The sequence below is a fragment of the Ammodytes marinus genome (genome assembly GCF_949987685.1).
Source record: "Ammodytes marinus genome assembly, chromosome: 4".
In the NCBI taxonomy this organism is placed as follows: Eukaryota; Metazoa; Chordata; class Actinopteri; order Uranoscopiformes; family Ammodytidae; genus Ammodytes; species Ammodytes marinus.
In genome coordinates, this window is record NC_137233.1 from 2,304,283 (window position 1) to 2,324,282 (window position 20,000).

Genomic DNA, 20,000 nt, shown 5'->3' on the forward strand with positions numbered 1-20,000 from the left:
TGTAAATGAAATAGAATAATGACCATGGATTAGAATACTGTCAAATTATTGTCTGACCTCATCCAAATCAATACTCCCACCCGGTCACTTAGATCCGCCTCCTCCATCAACCTACACGTCCCCCCAGCTCGTCTGTCCACCATGGGGGCTCGAGCTTTCAGCCGCTCCGCACCACGCCTCTGGAACAGCCTTACCCCGGACATTAGAAATATGGACTCACCTCTCACCTTCAAATCCCACCTTAAAACACATTTATTTAGGCAGGCATACTCACCCATGGACTGAAAATCTGCTGCAAGCTCTGTGCTTTTTAAACTTGTTTTAATTGTGTTTTTGCCTTGTTTTATGCTTGTTAGGCGACCTTGAGTGCCTTGAAAGGCGCCATATAAAATAAATGTATTATTATTATTATTGTTTGATAATAATAATGTGCAAATGTAAACAAATCCCCCTTACACTTAAAACTGTGTAGTGCTCCTTTAAAGCAAAAACATTATATCTGTAAGCATATTTATTTCCTGGTTTTAATGTCATTTCTTCCACCAGGTTCTGAACCAGACGTCTCGGATCCAGATTCAGCTTCTGGAGAATTCTCTGTCCACCAACAAACTGGAGAAAGACCTTCTGCTGCAAACCTCTGAGCTGGGCCGCCTTAGAGACAAGAACAGGTAACTATGGAGACACTCACACTAGGCATATTTACCGTGCCCAACATTGACGGCTTAAGTCTAGTTCGTTTGAGCAGTTTGAGTGCTTCGGACAATTGTACAGTACATAGTAGATACCATCCACGAAGGCATTTTATAATAACAATATAACAAATAGCATTGTTTGCACTGATGCTCTCCTTGGCTGTTACATGTCATTCATGATCATCAGAGGAAAAATTTGACTCTTTCAGAACATTTTTAAAGTTCCTCGTAGCACCTTTAAATTACATGTGGTCCGCCTCCAAACCTTATAAGTTGACCCAAGCCCTTATCAGCCTTTTCACAACTTAACACTGAGGCTATCTGAAACGCAGCACAGTCATTACAGATGATGGAAATACGTCCACAGCTGTTGCCGCGAGAGACGCCAATATTTACATTCACAATATTATCACAGTTTTTCATCGTGACGTGAAAATGTGCCGAGAAAATTACCAAGTGTGTTCAGTGTTTAGAGTAAGAGATATAATACAAACAGAGTGAGAGAGAGGGAGAGAGAGAGAGAGAGAGAGGGAGGGAGAGAGAGGGAGAGAGGGAGGGAGAGAGAGGAAGAGAGGGGAGGGAGAGGGAGGGAGAGAGGGAGAGGGAGAGAGAGAGGGGGGAGGGAGAGGGAGAGGGAGAGAGGGAGGGAGATAGGGAGAGAAGGTGAGAGAAAGGGAGGGAGAGGGGAGAGGGAGGGGGAAGGAGGGAGGGAGGGAGAGAGAGAGAGGGAGAGAGAGGGAGGGAGAGAGAGAGGGAGAAGAAGGGGGAGAAAGAGGGAGGGGGAGATAGAGAGAGAGGAGGGAGAGAGAGGGAAGGTGAGGGAGAGAGAGACGGATAGAGAGAGAGAGAGGGAGGGAGAGAGGGAGAAAGGAAGAGAGGGAAAAAGAGGGGGAGGGAAGGATGGAGGGAGAGAGAGAGAGGGAGGGGGAGAGAGGGAGGGAGAGAGAGAGATGGAAACACACCTTATCAATCCTTACCAGTGTGCACATGTCTTTAAATACAGTAGATCAGCAGTTACAGTGTTTTTCTCAGTAGCTGGGATTCAAACACCCTGCTTCTATGTACATTTTAAATTATCAAACCATGTGAACATCTTATCTTTAACAACTACAGATGTAACGAGAGATTGTTTTTATATAACATTTGTAGCTTATGTTAAATGGACTTGATTTATACAGCGCTTTTTAGCCGATTTTCTCAGCCCCAAAGCGCTTTACATTTCTTACCACATTCACCCATTCATACACACACTCACACACCGATGTACAAAACCTAGAGTCTAGTTCTGTGCTGAAGTGTAGCTGACATGATTGAGACGTCTGGTCCGGTGCAGATGTATCTAGAGTCTGTTTCACACGTCTGAACGATATCAGTTTACGTTAACCGGTGAGACTATGGTCACGTTAAGATCACACACACTCACACACACACACGCACGCACGCACACACACACACACACACACGCTCGCACACACACACACACACACACACACACACACACACACACACACACACACACACACACACAGTTAAACACATTAGCAGCTGATCACTTCAATATGCTGACCTGAGAATGAACGAAAAAAAATATGAGATGGATGGGGAGTCACTGATGGCTGTGGTTTAAACTGTGTGTCTGTGTGTGTGTGTGTGTGTGTGTGTGTGTGTGTGTGTGTGTGTGTGTGTGTGTGTGTGTGTCTGTGTGTGTGTGTGTGTGTGTGTGTGTGTGTGTGTGTGTGTGTGTGTGTGTGTGTGTGTGTGTGTGTGTGTGTGTGTCTGTGTGTGTGTGTCTGTGTGTGTGGGTGTGTGTGTAGATTAATGAGTTTGCATTAGCTCCCAACTACATGCATGTGTGTGTGTGTGTGTGTGTGTGTGTGTGTGTGTGTGTGTGTGTGTGTGTGTGTGTGTGTGTGTGTGTGATCATTTTGCTGTTTGTACTCATTGTAAAAGTATGCAAGCTGAAATATCTATGAAGGCTAGTAAGTAACACCAGCGTTTTTCTTTAACGCACACACACACACACACACACGCACGCACGCACGCACGCACACACACACACACACACACACACACACACAGTACAGACAGGTAGCAGATCATGAGCAGATGTTCACTGATTTTGACAAGAAGTTATCTTGACAACAAGCGTTCTCCAGAATCACTGACTACACCTTTAACTTTAATAATTACATATTCCTCATCATGGCCACCAGCTGATGGACTGTATGTAAAGTGAGTATTTACCAGTAATTCAAAATGTATGAAAAGGATTGGGACAAATTCTGTGAAACATTATACAAGACATATTTTCCCATCCAAACTCCTTCAGACACACACACACACACACACACACACACACACACACACACACACACACACACACACCCGTCCTCTCCCCTCCCTCCCCCCACACACACACACACAGAGTTAAAACGGGATATTCAGCTACTTTTAAAGGTCCTATATTTCGCTCTAAGTCCACTGCCACTCCTTCATCAGGTTTCATTAATTTGGCTCGTACCATGTTGATCTAACTGTGGGGCCGCGGTGTATTCTCAGCAGCTGCTTTTGCTGCTACAGCTGCACAGAACAGATAACGTTTGGCTGGAATCTGAAATGAATGATGGCAGGGGTTATTAATCTTCATTTTGCTTGTTTTAAAGCTTCTCTAAGGGGGCGCTGGGTGTGTGTAGTGGTTAGTGGCTAGAGTGGGACCATATGGAGGGAGGCTCAGTCCTCTTCACAGCAGACCCGGGTTAGAATCCAGCCCGGGTCGTTCTCTGCATGTCATTCCCCTCTCTGACCCATTTCATCTCTGTCTCTACACACTGTCAATAAAGCTTGAAAAATGCCCCAAAAAAAAATTAAAATTAAAAAATTAAATCTAACAATAGTGAGTGAGTCAGGAGTCCAGTGCGTTGGAGAATAGCTTAGATTTGTGTCCTCCCTTCCTTTGACATAAACAACACTTTCCTGTTAAGCTGTGGAGAGGATTCCTATCAAGTGTCTGTGTCTGGTTAATATGACACATTATATAGTGAATGTATTGTGATGACATATGGTAATTTGCTTTTTGGTGACAAAGGCATTTAGAAAAACTATATAGAAATAGCATTCTTTGCACTGATGGTCTCATTTGCTTTTACATGTAATTTATGATCATCAGAGGAAAAATGAGACTGTTTCAGAAATATTTTAAAATTCCTTGTAGCACCTTTGAAACCAGAACCTTTGTCTTAGATCATGAATAAAATTGAGTGGATGTTTATGTGATTTCCAGTAAAAAATACAAAAAGCTTGGGGCGCTCCGGTGGCGTAGTGGATAGAGCGCGTACCATATTGGCTCCGGCCTTCGTTGCAGTGGTCACGGGTTCGAATCCAACCCGTGGTCCTTTACTGCAGGTCATCCCCACCCCCCTCTCTCTCTCTCTCTCTCTCTCTCTCTCTCTCTCTCTCTCTCTCTCTGTCTCCCCATTTCAACTCTGTACTGTCTAATAAAGCTTGAAAATGCCAAAAAATAATACAAAAAGCTGAAATCCATATTAGATGTCTTTTCTGTGTATTGATGATCTAACGTCCTGTCTTTTCTCTGGTTGTCTCCCAGTCGCCTGGAGAGTAAAGTCCAGATTCTGGAGTCTCAACAGAAAGGAGAACTGGAGGACATGAGGGAGCAGAAGAACAGACTGCAGGTGTGTGTGTGTGTGTGTGTGTGTGTGTGTGTGTGTCTGTGTGTGCCTGTGTGTGTGTGTCTGTGTGTGTGTGTGTGTGTGTGTGTGTGTGTGTGTTTCATATCATCTTATTCACTTTTAATATTGAAACAGACAGTTTTTATGTGAACTACATGAGGTAAAGCCTTCAGTGATGGCACATGGATTTCATACCTTCTGCTGTACGTCCAGGTTTTTTCTTAGCAGTAGAATCAACAACTGAAACATTTATTGGGCTCTTCTTGGGATTTTTCTGAGCTCCTGCACCAGTGTCTGGGGGGGCGACACCAGTTTGTAAACGCTGCCATACTGAGAAATACAGAAAGAGTTTTGTGGAGCTGATGATGGGCTTAATCAACTTTGTGTCAACTCCTTCGACAATGTCTTAAATGTAACCAACATTCATTTATATGCAAAAGTTGCGCACTATAGCTTTAAATGTGAATGTTTTCGTCCCAGTCTGTGGTGAGGACTCAGATGGCGGCCATTGAGTCCTTAGAGAAGCAGCTGAGGGTTGCCAGTAGCAACAACACGTTTCTGCAGAAGCAACAAGCTCAGCTGATGGAGTCGGTCCACACACTCATTAACATGGTGGCTACTACAGGTACACACACACACACACACACACACACAAACACACACACGCCGCACACACACACACACACACACACACACACACACACACACACACACACTCACAGAGACACAGACACAAACACACACACTCTCACACACGCGCGCACACACACACACACACACACACACACACACACACACTCTACATGTGCATATTTGGACAAACTTAATGTCAAAATAAGAGCTGATTTTGTTGCATTTCTTCATTTGTTCTATATTATATTCATACCTTATTTGCTTACTTACACATACAGTATTTCCTGGTGTGTGTGTGTGTGTGTGTGTGTGTGTGTGTGTGTGTGTGTGTGTGTGTGTGTGTGTGTGTGTGCGTGCATATGTGCGTGCGTGCGTTTATGTGTGTGTGCGTGTGTGTGTGTGCGTGTGTGTGTGTGTGTCCAGGCTCCCCTCCCAGGAACCAGCTGTGGAGAGATTGTGCTGATGCGTATAAAGCCGGTCACTCAGTCAGTGGGTTGTATAACATCTACATCGGAAATAGGACTGAACCAATACAGGTACAACTGTGATAAAAGGACGGTTTTATACAGGTTGGAAATGTCTGAAATATCATTTGGAAGTTTAATATTATTACAATCATGCCTCTTTTACATTGAGCAGCTGCTATTTTTCTTTTCTTCAAACACATTTTGAACATAGAATTAAGTGATTTTTTAAGTGTGTCTCTTCCCCCTGAAGGTTTTCTGTGACATGGACACTAGTGGCGGCGGCTGGACCGTCTTCCAGAGACGCTTTAACGGCAGCGTGGACTTCCAGAGGAGCTGGAGGGAATACAAGATGGTCTGTTGGTCTCATTATAACAATTCATATAAAGTTGCTTGAATTAAAATGATAACTAACATTACTGTAGGTTTTGTGCAATATACTCATGGTGTTCTATGTTCTCATGTGTGTTTGTTGTGGATTGTTTTTTTATTGACGTCTATTTATTGACTTCTGTCTTATTGTTTTTATTGTTTGAACATTATTCTAATTGCAGATAAGTAATTCAGTTTATTTGAATTGAAATTAATTGAAATAGAAATTCTAGAGTAACAACTTTAGGTCAACACTGTTCATAAACAACACACTGCTCCCGTCTTTCTGCAAGTCTTAGAAAATGGTCTGTTTTTCTCATTGCAGCAAGGAATCTAAATGAAATGGGGACATCATTTAAAGAAATTAAAACTATTTTTGATTGGGGTTGAATTAGTGGACTTGTTAGTGTGTTAAAACTTAGCACAAAAATAATTAAGTTTAATTAAGATATTGTTTATGACACCTTATAAATATTCTTGCAGATTTTTTGAATGCATTTTTGTATGTATTATTTATCAATACAAACAAACAAACAAACAAACAAATGAAAGTCTTCCCCATTCATAAACAATACCCTCCGGTCTCTCTGTAGGGTTTTGGGGATGTGTTTGGTGAGCACTGGCTGGGTAACGAGGCGTTGCACCAGCTGAGCGCTCAGGGCCAGTACTCTCTCAGAGTGGAGCTCAGAGACTGGGAGGGAGGCCCCGCCCACTCTCTGTATGACAGGTTCACTCTGACCAATGAGAGGCAGCAGTACAGGTGAGAATACTGTGTGATAATAACCAATTATAGGTGAGCAGCCAATCACTGAACGACACACAAATTACCAAAACTATTTAAAACAAACATGTTACCAGCTACAGGTGGGCCCATTTGTTTACATATGCTTTGTAAATACCAGCCTAGACTGTGTATTAAAACTGCATTATTTTTCAGCACACACACTGTACGGACAGGTAGCAGAGATGTTCACTGATTTTGACAACAAGCTATTTTGATAACAAACATTCTCCTGAATCACTGACTCCACCTTTAACTCCCTCACATACTATCTATTAATGCATACTGACCACATATAGCACTAAGAGTATTTTTCGTTCCTCTCCCCTCAGGTTGTATCTGCGAGGCTACAGCGGGACATCGGGCAGACAGAGCAGCTTGAACACACACGGGACGGGCTTCAGCACCCGCGACCAGGACAACGACAACTGTGACCACTGCAAGTGTGCTCTGATGCTCACCGGAGGTAACGTAGCTACTCTCAATCTATCAGAGTTCATTTATACACTGTAGCACATTTCATACAAGCTACAGTACATGTAGTTCAAAGTGCATTACATTGACGGCAGTATAGGAAGAAAGCTCAAATAGATACGGGGACCGAGTTATAAAATCGTGAAAATGAAAAGTGAAATTGATTATTTTGGTTTCTGTTTAGTCTGGTTCTGTTTTACAGAGCACACAGTTAGACAGACCAATTAAAAACATACTTTTTGATGCTGACCGCAGGTAAAACTGAGGAAATAAATGCTTTTGGGTGGTTTTCTATTTAGGCTTATATGAGGTAAAGCCTTCAGTGATGGCGTATGGATGTTATACCTTCACCTGTACGTCCAGGTTTTTTCTTAGAAGAAAATCAACAACTTAAACATTTCTTGGGCTCTTCTTGGGATTTTTCTGAGCTCCTGCACAAGTGTCAGAGGGGGGGGGGACACCAGTTTGTAAACTCTGCCATACTGACTAAATACAGAGGGAGTTTTGTAGGAGCTGATAATAGGCTTAATCAACTTTGTGTCAAGTCATTTGGCGATGGCTTGAATGTAACCGACGTTCATTTATATAGAAAATAAATTACGCACTGTAGCTTTAGAATATATTTTTAAAAGCCAAACTCATCAAACAAAGCAGTTTCTGACATGGAAATGTTCTGTCCCTGGAAAGACAAACACATTTTCTAATAAATATCTTAATTCCCTTGTGAATTCAGAGGGTGGAACCACAAAATGAACCGTTTTATACAAGCGTATCAAACTGCCATTAAATAATATCTCTCTGTCATTAATCACAGCAAATAAGAAAATACATGACCGGTGTGTGTGTGCGTGTGTGTGTGTGTGTGTGTGTGTGTGTGTGTGTGTGTGTGTGTGTGTGTTTTTGTGCCTGCGTATATGTGTGCGTGCATGTGTGCGTGTGTGTGCGTGTGTGTGCGTGCGTGCGTGTGTGTGCGTGTGCGTGTGTGTGTGTGTGTGTGTGTGTGTGCGCAATGAATGGTACGTGAAAATCCATGTGTTTGTGTTGGAGTATCAGGAACAAACAGTATTTTCCACCAATAGCGTCGGTCTTTCAAACATGTGTCTCTCTCGCCCTTCACTGCAACAGCGTCCATTTTGTGTCAAGGCCAACACAAACAGCTCTTTAGTTTCTCCTCTGTGGACGGCTGTAGCAGATTATGTTAATCGGTCCAGCGAAACTTTGAGTCTTAAGACGATGAAAAATACATAAAGAAATAATAAAAAATAAAATAAAATACTCCAATGGTCATCATTAGTCAGCGAGCTATTTCAAATTGCTGCATTTTACAGAGAAATAGTTGAAAAAGAGGCAACAGAAGGACAAAGAAATTAATGGTAGAGTCAGTGATTTTCCTCACAATATGCTACCTGACTTTACTGTGACTGTGTGCTCTGAAGAAAAATCAAGTGTTAATACACAGCTTAGGCTCTGTAAACTGGCATTTTGCTAGCTACGGTGGAATAATTTGACGGAAGAAGAATAATAATAAGTATTGGCATGCCATTTCAGGTAGACTATAAAATGTCTCTCTCTCTCTCTCTCTCTCCCTCTCTCTCTCTCCCTCTCTCTCTCTCTCTCCCTCTCTCTCTCTCTCCATCTCTCTCTCTCCATCAGGTTGGTGGTTTGACGCTTGTGGTTTCTCCAACCTGAACGGTATTTATTACACCGTTGGACACAACATCCGAAAACTCAACGGCATAAAGTGGCACCACTTCAGAGGCCCCAGCTACTCACTCCGCTCCACCTCCATGATGGTACGGCCCTACGACTTCTAACCACCCCCCCTCCCATGTCAATCATGGTACAGTCCGACTTCTAACACTAAACTTGACTGAGATCAAAAGACCCTTTAATGGGATAATTATTTTTGTTGAAAAACCTTATGGAGAGTGGCAGAGGCATTGACAATGTATCATGATGGTACGACCCTAAGACTTCTACCAGCAACCCCCCCCCCCTCCATCTCAATCATGGTACAGTCCAACAGAATGACTTAAACCCCCTCCTTTTCTAATGGCTTCCAACCCCAAGCTCGACTGAGAAAAACTCCCATAAAAAAAACACTTTTACGGAGATGGAGAGTGACAGAGGAAGGTATCCCTCTCCCAGGACAGACAGACATTGCGATAGATGTCAGGTGTACAGAACAGACCAGTAGAAAAGTGGGAAAGGAATACAATCATTGACAATATACTATGATGGTCCGACTCTAAGACTTGGTACAACGATCCCTTTCCTCCTCAATACTGGAGCCAGACTTTAGCGGATGTTCCATATTGGCACGACATCTATGGCTCCATACGCCCCGCCAACATCCTGACGCCATTACCACACATACATCACATGGTTCTTTGCATCACAGTATTTTCTTATGTGCGATTTTGTCCTTTTGTCAACACGAAAACTAGCCTAGTTCTACCAGACCATCGTACTTCATTTCATTTGTACAGAAGGTCTGGAATCGCTCAGTTGACAAACGTTAACTCACTTGAAGGCGTGTGTCTGTTGAAGTTTAAAACTATTGGATCTGCCCAGTGCCACTCTGGATCTGCCAACCAATCGCATAACGTTTGGTCGTGATGTATGTCATGCGCCGGCTTCTGACTACAACTGAAACTGGCGCACGACCTCAACGTCATTGTTCTCAGCCACTCCCTCTGTTCGCTGATTGGACCGGTAAAAGAGTAAACTCACTTATATACCGTAGACCCAGACTGACAACTGAAGAGAAATGACAATTGAGCAGAAGTAGGAAGGCGGGCGGTGCCAGGCTACACAAAAACATCACACCCGGAAACACTAAACCAAAGCATTTTGAAAAATCTACTTGTTCTGTATTTCTGAGGTTCTGAGAAGTGCTGGCTCATGACCCCACTTAGCGCATGGCAGTTGTTGACCTCAAGAAGTCGCTCAATGCATTTATGTTTTTAATCTGTGTATGTTTGGTCATGGCCTTAATCCTACCCGCACCATGATGGCACCGATAAGAAGTGTGAATAGGAACAGGCCTCCCTTGAAAAAGAGTCAGTCTCCGGTCTCAATGGGATTTACCTGTATAAATAAAGGTTAAAAAAGTGTTATGCAATCAACTGAACTGTCTTCACACAGATGATTTGTTGGGTCAGGTTTGCTCTGCCTTGGTTGGGATGAAAACCTGGAGCCACACAAGACCTTTACTGGATCGGATTGACACTATGTCATCTATTAAACAAACTATTGAAAAACACTTTTTTTTATGGCCGCATTCATATGGCGCTTTTACTACCTAGAGCTACTGTACAAAACTATCAGTAGCAAAGTTAACAGTGTATTTGCCCAGGGACACTTCCACATGGGATGGTAAGAAACCTGTGAAAGCCATGCAGTCCTCATAGGACCAAGGAAACAAACTGTTGCACTTGTTTGTACATAAAAAAAATATATAGAGCAACGTTTTTATCTCACTTTTTCATAAATTCCTGTTTAACCATCATGAGACAAACATATAATTTTTAAGATTCTTTTTTGGCATTTTCAAGACAGTACAGAGTTAAAATGGGAAGACAGAGAGAGAGAGAGAGAGAGAGAGAGAGAGAGAGAGAGACAGAGAGAGAGACAGAGAGAGAGACAGAGAAAGAGGGGGGTGGGGGTAACATGCAGTAAAGGACCTCGGGTCGGAGTTGAACCCGCGACCACTGCAATGAAGGCCGGAGCCAATATGGTACACGCTCTATCCACTACACCACCGGAGCGCTTGACACAAATATATCTGATGGAGAGTACTGTGAGAACTCATTGTCTGGGAAAGGATCTCTTTGGATTAAAAATGAACTTCTCAATACGTCCACCAAATGTCTTTAAACTTGAGAACATTCCTCTTTCCAAACATCTGGAGAGTCTTGACGATGTGTGTGTGTGTGTGTGTGTGTGTGTGTGTGTGTGTGTGTGTGTGTGTGTGTGTGTGTGTGTGTGTGTGTGTGTGTGTGTGTGTGTGTGTGTGTGTGTGTGTGTGTGTGTGTGTGTGTGTGTGTGTGTGTGTGTTAGTGTGTTAGCGTGTGTGTGTGTGTGTGTCTAAATACTGTATGCTCGCCCTGCTTTCTGTCTGGGATGACAATGGACAAATAAAAAAATATGAGAAAAAATGTTACCAGGACCGGATTAGATTTTGGATTTAAAACAAAACAGACAGGAACAGTAAATATGTCAGTCTCACGGCCCAGTGCAGAGTTCATTCAGTGGAACAAGTGAGTTTTTTTTATGTTTTCAATTGGGGGGCGGCTGTGGCTAAGTGTGTAGGGCGGTCGACCACTCAACTACATGGTCGGTGGTTCGATCCCCCGTCTCTCCGCCACATCTCGAAGTGTCCCTGAGCAAGACACTGAACCCCAAATTGCTCCTGATAGTTAGCCTGCTATCTGTGTGTGAATGGTAACGTGGGAATGGGAACAGGTCTGAAAAAGAGTCTCCAGTCTCAGTGGGATTTACCTGTATAAAGGTTAAAAATAAATAAAAATGTGCCATTGGTTCAATAAAAAACACATTGGTCCACCAGCGATGGTTGTTGTTATGCGTTCTGTTGTTACAATCAACAGGGATTATTTCTCTGTCTGACTGAAAATATTACAGGTAAAAACCAAGGATGTTTTTATGAGTTTGACCTGAGCTTGATTTTTCATCAAAGTATTTTTCATCTTCAAACTCACAAACTCTCGAACTATGAAAATGTTTGTGAATTTAAGGATTTTTGAGAAGATTTCCAGCAGCCGAATGGACAAAATAACGGATCGAAATGTTGTGTATGACGATAAAGCTACTGTATGTAACTTTTGTCGCCCCCATGAATTCTGAGTAATTACAACAACACTGTCGGTGCATCTACATGAGGTTAAGCCTTCAGTGATGGCGCATGGATTTTATACCTTCTGCTGTACGTCCAGTTTTTTTTATTTAGCAGTAGAATCAACAACTGAAACATTTCTTGGGATTTTTCTGAGCTCAGTGTCAGGGAGGGGCGACACCCGTTTGTAAACGCTGCCATACTGAGAAATACAGAGAGAGTTTTGTGGAGCTGATGATAGGCTTAATCGACTTTGTGTCAACTCATTTGCCAATGGCTTAAATGTAACCGGCATTCATTCATATGTAAAAGTTACGCACTATAGCTTTAAATGTGAATCCTTTCGTCCCAGTCTGTGGTGAGGACTCAGATGGCGGCCATTGAGTCCTTAGAGAAGCAGCTGAGGGTTGCCAGTAGCAACAACACGTTTCTGCAGTCGGTGTTTTTCATTTATATGAAAAAAGTTACGCACTATAGCTTCAATGAGAGCAAATACAGACCTATTTGACATAATAAATGGAAAGGTATTAACGATTAAAGGACTGGCCTCTATGTGTTTTAATTATTATTCTGAGAAAAAAATTATAACCGCTAACAGAGTTTTTTTTTCTTTAATTTTTTAGTGATTATTTTTTTTGTACAGTTTGCCAGAGGTCGAACACTGCAACACAATCCAAATCAACGCACTAAATGCGTTTCTCTGTATTTCTCAATATCGAAGGAATGAGGGAAACAATTAAAATGGAAAGAGGAAATGACTCTCTTAGATTTTATTGGGTTGTTGCATGTTGGACAGACATTCTGGACATTGTGCAAAGAAATAAAGACTTTGTGGTGAGTTTTGTGGGGTCCAGATTGTGAAGAAATGTTGCTTTGATTATCTCACTAATCCAAACATCCTGATTATTCCTTTGTTTTGTGTTGGAGTAAAATATTGGCGTACACACTCAAACTGTCATGGCACTCACACACACACACACACACACACACACACACACACAAATTCTCATGGCACTCACAAAGACAGCAAATGACTAAAAGGACAAATGTTCTATTATTCAGTGGATTACATTGCATCATCTGAATCTTGTTTTTCTGTCTGTCTCACACACAAACACACACACACACACACATAAATTACACACATAACTTTTACAGGGCTTAGATGAATGATATAAACTAAAGGTGCAGTCAGTGATTCTGTAGAACGCTTGATGTCAAAATCAGTGAATATTCCCTCTTGTTCTGCTACCTGTCTGTACTGTGTGTGCGCTAAAAAAAACGAAATACAGTAATACACAGCCTATGCTCTGTAAACGGGCATGTTGCTAACTACGGTGGGTCCACTTTGTTTACATACCAGTTTACAGAGCCTATAGGCTGTGTATTAACCCCAGCATGAAACAGAGAGTGTCTATTACTGTCATGCACAGAACAGAGAAGTTGTGGTTAACAGTTAAATTAGTACACAGGTCTGCGGTTAGACATATGGCAGTGCACCACATTTGAACTGATACAGGCAATTGCAGAAGTACAACAGGTGACATTAAGGTCAGGATAACAAGCTGAATTCATATTATCCATTACAGTTTTCAATTTAGACTTGATGTACAAACTGCTCCAGACTGAAGGCTGTTTTCTTAGTTTGTAAAAGCTCAAAGGTCGAGTCAAAATCGGTGAATATCTCCTCACAATCCGTTACCTGTCTGTACTGTGTGTGTGCTGAAAAAAAATCCAGTGTTGTTACTACACAGCCTAGGCTCTGTAAACTGGTATGTAAATAAAGGAGGACCGCCAATGCTAACAACATGTCCACAGCAATTACCAAGCATTGGCTGTGTATTAAGAATAGATTTTCTTTAGTAACACAGTACTTACAGGCAAGTATCCTGAGGAGATAATCACTGTTTTTGACAAAAAAGTTATTTTGACAACAAGCGTTCTCCAGAATCACTGACTCCACCTTTAAACAATCATAACGTGTTTATTCAGTTAGGGATATGAATCATAAATGTCTTTCTTTGCAGCTCCTTTTTCAGAAAGCAGACAGGAGCTTCACTTTGTTAAAATGTTAGAATGCACTTTACAGAAACAGAAGGTGGTGACGTTTAGGAAGGACAAAGTTAAATATATTTTCTTTCTTTGCTTCAGTTTAATGTTGGTTGTTCTGTGTTGAAGCGTTTTCAAGCTACAAAGTACGAACATTTAACTTTTTTAGTTTTTTCATTTAGTGCATATGTGTCGCTAAGCTTGTCCCTTCAACCGTTCACAGTCTGCAGAATTTTGTCAAATAAAACGTGTCAATAAAGCCGCTTTGTGTCACTGTTGCTCAGCTGTCGAAGGCAGAATAGTAACAGAATAGTCAAAATTTAATAAAGAAAATGTTGTGGCAAGTTCAGAGTTGGACACAATGACATCCAGGAGGTAAAACATTCCAGAATAAAATCAAGGCTGTACTCATTGCAACAAAACCAGAGATTAAATACTGCAGCTCTATTAAATCAACATCTTCAAAAGATATATCTATTCTCATAATGCATGTGATGCCACAGTTGGAAAATGACAAGTAGTTTACATTTTTATTTTATATACAAGGTGTGACGCAGACTGTAAACAAATGGGTCTGATGTATGAAGGTGAGTTCAGTGTCGCTCGGCCTCCCTCTGGTGGTCACATTGTGTTACTACAGCACATAGCGCACACACACACACACACACACACACAAAGCTCATAGTTCACTTAAGTTTATATAGGCCTACTGTATGTATTTACCATAGATAGTATGTACAATAATATATATTTACCAATAATGAAATACTAATCTTTTTTATTTTTGTAGCCTACATTATGTAAATATAATTTGCATATTGGTGTTCTTATTTCCATTGTGTGTTTTAGTTTTTTTCATGTAGGTTAATTATTATGACTTATACAGCAACACATCTATTTAACTATTTTAAATGTAATCCAATATTTGCATGGGAAACTGACGTGTACATTGTGTGTGCAAGTTTGAAAGACAAACAATTATTCATATATATTTTTTTTACGTAAACAGGGGAAATGCAATTTTGCTGTTAACAATGTATAAATATATTATCGATACAGGGTTAGACTTTACAGTTTGTAAAAATTAAAAATAAATCAGAAATCAATCTCTCAACCAACGTTCTTCATGACCTCACGTACCCTGCCTTTATTCGCTTCGCTTTTTCCACCGGCTTTAATACTTTGTCCCTCTGCGGCTCCTGTAGCATCACGTCCGCAGCTAAACCAGTGTATTTGCCATTTGCGCTTCTTCCGTGAAGGTCGTGACTCAAACTTGTGAGTATTCATCAGAACTACACAGATTAACTGGGTGTTTTGGTTTTACACCACAAGTTAGTGCGTTTATAAACCTATAACAACTCTTTGATTGTATAATTTCCCCGTATTTTTGCTCTGTTTACGCCCATTTCTGCGGCTGGGTAGCAGTTAGCAGCGTGGAGCTAGTTTAGCCCACAGTGCTATTGCTAGTAGGATAAGTGTCTGTTTTTATATTTTAAAAACCTTAATATACGTCTTTAAATGTGTGTGGACGGTATGGTACTGCAGTGTTATTCGGTTTTAATCCTATAGAGAGGTCACACAAGACGTTACAATGTTAGTGTGACCTGACTGCCCTCACGAACACGTTGATTAGTTGTTATCGGACAATATTTATAATTTCTTACTGAAAATTCTACTGTCTCGTACACTTTCTTATTTGTCAAGAAAATAAGAGTCGAGTTGATCTGTTTTAGAGCTTAGGTTTAGTAGAAAATGTGTGTTTGAAAGAGGTAGCTTATTGCGGAAATATCATTTTATGTGTATACGTCACATGAAATCCAACAAGATGTAAAAAAGGATCTGTAAGGGATCTGTTGCATGATTATTGATACTATCTGCTGCGTCATTATCTGACGTTAGAAACGTACCTGTACTGAAACTCTAGTAGTCTGCCGTAGTATTAATCGGGCTTTAAATAAATGAAGCTGGTTTGATTTTATGTTTGAAGTAAACCTCAGGTCATTTACAACCTTAACCCTCTTTTAGTCTGGAGACGCTAGTACAACAAGAACACCCAAACAGTATTTTCTTAAAGCTGAATAGGAAGTGACTGGACAATTTTTTTTTTTTCGTTTATTTGACAGGGGAAATGCACAGCTCCTTAGCTGTACCAGACCAGTATTATAATAAATGTTTCATCTGTAGTCCCCTTATACTCAGACTGTACATGCTGTTGGCTGACATTATAATGCCTTTATAGTGTAGGTGCTCCGGCATGTCTCTTCTTGCTTGTAGAGCTGAACAGGAAGTGACTGACTGGACTCATTCTTGACTTATACATGCTTCTTCCTGACACCATTCTTATGTCCTGTATATCTCAGGCTGTCCACCATGTCTGTTGCTAAGCCCCTGTCAAATAACCAAAATACAAAACAATTGTAGTTCCAGAATGATAAGAAATGTTCATCTGTAGCCCTTTAATACCCAGACAGTACATGCTTCTTCCTGACATTACTGTTATTTCCTGTGTAATTGTAGCTCCACCATGTCTCTTGCTAAGCCGGTGATGAGGAATCTGCTGGGGAAGCGCCTGAGGTTCCATCTCCCCATTGCCTTCGCTCTGTCCTTCGTGGCCGCCATCGGCTTCAAGGTGAAACGACCACACCACCAGGCCTTACAGCTAAATACGCTTTATTCTAATGTTGGCAGGGCTGCACACATGGACATATAAAGAAACAGTTGAAACTGCACAGTTAATTTAAATGTGATCATAATTGTAATAGTGTAATTTGACCTACTAAAGGCTAAATGTTTGGAAATACCATTTGAAATTATATATTGGGCATGCTGCAGAGATTTCCTGCATACACATTATTAATTTATAGACTTAAAAGTGGAGATCCGCTGCCTGCGAGTACTGTGTGTGAGTTGAAAAAAAATACACAGCCTAGGCTCTGCACACGCTAGCCTGTTGCTAGCTATGGCAGGCACCCCTTTGTTTACATACATACCAGTTTACAGAGCCTAGGCTGTGTATGAACAACATATTTATTTTCACCGCACACACAGTAAGGACAGGTAGCGGATCATGAGGAAATATTCACTGATTTTAACAAGCGTTCTCCAGAATCACTTAATAAAGCATCTCTGTTTCGTACAGATTCCTGCAAAAAATTAAAAATAAATCACACCATAATAATTTGATTATGTCTTTCAATTAAATAAAAAATGTAGTCAGTCAGTTTTTAAATTACATTCTAACCAGACAGGTCTCTCTTTCTCCCCGACAGTACGGAGTGACAGAGCCCAGGAAACAGGCCTACGCTGATTTCTACAAAACATACGACGCGGCAAAAGAGTTCAACTACATGAAGGAAGCCGGCGTCTTCGAGAGCGTGCGGCCGTCCGGAGAGTAAAACACTTCTGTGAGTTATATTTCATAAACCATAAAGACCTGGATTTAAACACAAACTCTAGCATTAACAATACTAGTGCAGTGCCCGTAGGAAGCAGGTCTGCTGTGTGTGTCCCGCTCGTCACTCATTTCAAGCTTTGGTCGCAGCAGCCAATCAAATCAGAGGGAGGCGGGGTTTAGCCGGAAATTACTTTATGCCGCTTCATGCCCGTTGTTACTGTGGCCTTCAGTGTGGGCATGTATTCGCCGCCAGCATGATATAAATATGATAACTTCTACATATCTGGCCCAAAAAACTTCATAATCAATCAAGGATGCACACCTTTGTGCCGTGCACAAGCCATATCCGGAAGCTCAGGCCGATCTGACTAACAGTGAGAGAGATATGAGAGTCACAGACAGACCTCTCTTGCTTGATAGATAGATAGATAGATAGATAGATAGATAGATAGATAGATAGATAGATAGATAGATAGATAGATAGATAGATAGATGTTTATTTTTTTATTTTAAGTACCTTAAAATGCATCTACATTTCCATTATATCCTTCCTAGGTTCGCCAGTATGGCTTTGACGTTAGCATGAAATTAATTTTTAAGTGGCATTAAAATTGTATTTAAAAAAATCTTAAATTGAACTTGGATATACCTGGGAATAACCTGATATCACTATTAATATATATAATAGTATAATTTATATTTATATATAAATAATCTTAAACTAGTCTTGTTTAATGCTATTAGGTCCAAAATGAAAGAAATAGAGATAGATTCCTTTCGATATCAAGGTTTCCAATTTGACTGGCAACACAACCGACTTCTTGAAATTGTTATTGTTCGATGTGAATTGCTTTTACTATTAGTACTTTTAATATTGTCCTCGTGTTTTTCTGACTCTAACTATGTGTATTTAATATGCTATTTATCATGCTGCATGCCAGGTCTCCCTTGAAAAACATATTCTTAATCTCAATGTTTTTTTTTTCTGTCCAAATAAACTTACACTTATAATAATACTTATTTTACCGTGAGTCGGAGTGAAAACTATTTCCGATTCCTCTGTATGTATTCCACATCTTGCAGAAATTGATAATAAATTTGACCTGACTTCTCAAAACAAGACACAAGAAGGAAAAGAAAAGAGAAAATATTTATTTAAATTTGTGTCTAATTGTGATTTCTCTCCTCCAGCTCCTGCCGCCGTTCATTCCCGCTCTGAGGATGAAGTTTCTTGGATTGTAATTTACTGCTTTAGATGTGAACACCGCTGTGCTGTTCTGTTCCTCTAAAAATAAAATATTCTATTAATGTCTGAGCCCTCCTGGTTTTTCTTCTGTGTGCCTTTCAAAATCAATGTCATGAAAAAAATAATATTGTCATTTTGCAGAGATAGATCTTAGCTTTTCACGATTTCAAGATATTGTCATTTGTACAGTCAGAAGGCAGTGAAATGAACAAGGACATTCTTATTTAGTTTGCTCTCCTAGGCACACACAAACATGAATATGACAAAGTATAGTATAACATATAAACATGTATTGAAAAGGAACTATTTGCATGAATAAAGTGTGCAATTTTCAGTTGAATAATACAAGTCTGTGTAGTTTCTAGTACAGAGCAAAGTGCATTTGATGTGTCTACATATGGTATTAGAAAACTAAATAATTAGTAGGTGTGTATAAATAAATATAACGATATATGTAAATAGGCCTATCAGTTACTATGAGCATTTATGTAAAGCTTTTTGACATTGTCTTGTGTATGTGAGTTATGTCCATGTTTATTAATGCTACTCGAGGTGCCTTTTAAAAGCCCTTGGGGGGACAAATAAGGTGATTTGAATTTAATCGTGGGTATATAGCGCCCTCCTCCGGTGGTGACCCCCCTCTACAGCCTTTGTCCACGCCGCCTTCCTGCTCTCATTCTCGGCTTCAATCTCTTCCTGGTTTGGTCGGTTCCCCTGGATGTCACACACACAGCAGCCGTTTGTCAAACTAGTCCAAAGTTATCCCCGGGCTATGAGCGACAGAGGAGGAGTAGGAGAAGAAGGATGAACCTAACAACAAAGAACATGGCGGCTAAATGATAAAACTATCCACGTAATGTAGACAAAAATGCGCTTTTTACAAAATGATAAACAGTCGTTGGGGTTTCTTCGCGGCTAGCCAGGCAGCTAGCGAGCTAACAGACGGTTAGCATCAACTGACAAGAAACTGTCAAGTTTTTGACTTAGAGCGACTATAAAAGGACTAAAACAGAAGAGGAAAATAAAATGGAGAACAACGACAAGGTGCAGATGAGGAACCACCCTCGCAGGTAACGTTAAAACACACCTGACACCTTTATTTATTGTGTAATATGTAGCCTGGTGTTTAGGTGAAGTTAGCGCAGGTGTTATGGCGAATTTTGTCTCCCCGAAAAAAAATACACACACCTGAAAACTCGATACACTGCATGCTAAAATATTGCTCTGTCCCAAGCACTGGTACATTTTGAGATGTTTTGTCTACTTTGCTTCCATAACCTCTCTCTTACTTGTTTAAATAAAAGGTCAAACATGTACATTTAGGTGTTAATTTGGCTAAACTTTGTCTGTATGC

At 40.7% G+C, this 20,000-nt stretch overlaps 3 protein-coding genes across 5 annotated transcripts in view; all 3 read left to right on the forward strand.

Moving 5' to 3' along the window:
- The window catches only part of angpt4 (angiopoietin 4), a gene marked incomplete at both ends in the record, with an annotated part of 42,457 nt that extends 33,541 nt beyond the window's left edge, over positions 1–8,916 (forward strand). The window contains 8 exons of the mRNA XM_080026819.1: positions 547–668; positions 4,297–4,381; positions 4,859–5,003; positions 5,435–5,547; positions 5,729–5,830; positions 6,441–6,607; positions 6,961–7,094; positions 8,756–8,916. Of these exons, the coding sequence (XP_079882945.1) occupies positions 547–668; positions 4,297–4,381; positions 4,859–5,003; positions 5,435–5,547; positions 5,729–5,830; positions 6,441–6,607; positions 6,961–7,094; positions 8,756–8,916 (1,029 nt within the window). The remainder of the gene's footprint in view (positions 1–546; positions 669–4,296; positions 4,382–4,858; positions 5,004–5,434; positions 5,548–5,728; positions 5,831–6,440; positions 6,608–6,960; positions 7,095–8,755) is intronic.
- cox6c (cytochrome c oxidase subunit 6C) overlaps positions 1–18,712 on the forward strand; it is a 104,754-nt gene extending 86,042 nt beyond the window's left edge. Inside the window, exons 1-4 of one of the 2 annotated variants that reach the window (XM_080026749.1) lie at positions 15,201–15,281; positions 16,524–16,635; positions 17,276–17,410; positions 18,592–18,712. In XM_080026749.1, the coding sequence (XP_079882875.1) occupies positions 16,531–16,635; positions 17,276–17,401 (231 nt within the window). In that variant the 5' untranslated portion in view covers positions 15,201–15,281; positions 16,524–16,530 and the 3' untranslated portion in view covers positions 17,402–17,410; positions 18,592–18,712. Of the gene's footprint in view, positions 1–15,200; positions 15,282–16,523; positions 16,636–17,275; positions 17,411–18,591 lie in introns of those variants that run through there. The other variant, XM_080026750.1, reaches the window with a different exon arrangement.
- A 644-nt stretch (positions 18,713–19,356) lies between these two features.
- The window catches only part of LOC307249427 (serine/threonine-protein kinase 4-like), a 25,088-nt gene continuing 24,444 nt past the window's right edge, over positions 19,357–20,000 (forward strand). For both annotated transcript variants that reach the window (XM_080026140.1, XM_080026141.1), the window contains exon 1: positions 19,357–19,716. In XM_080026140.1, the coding sequence (XP_079882266.1) occupies positions 19,673–19,716 (44 nt within the window). In that variant the 5' untranslated portion in view covers positions 19,357–19,672. The remainder of the gene's footprint in view (positions 19,717–20,000) is intronic.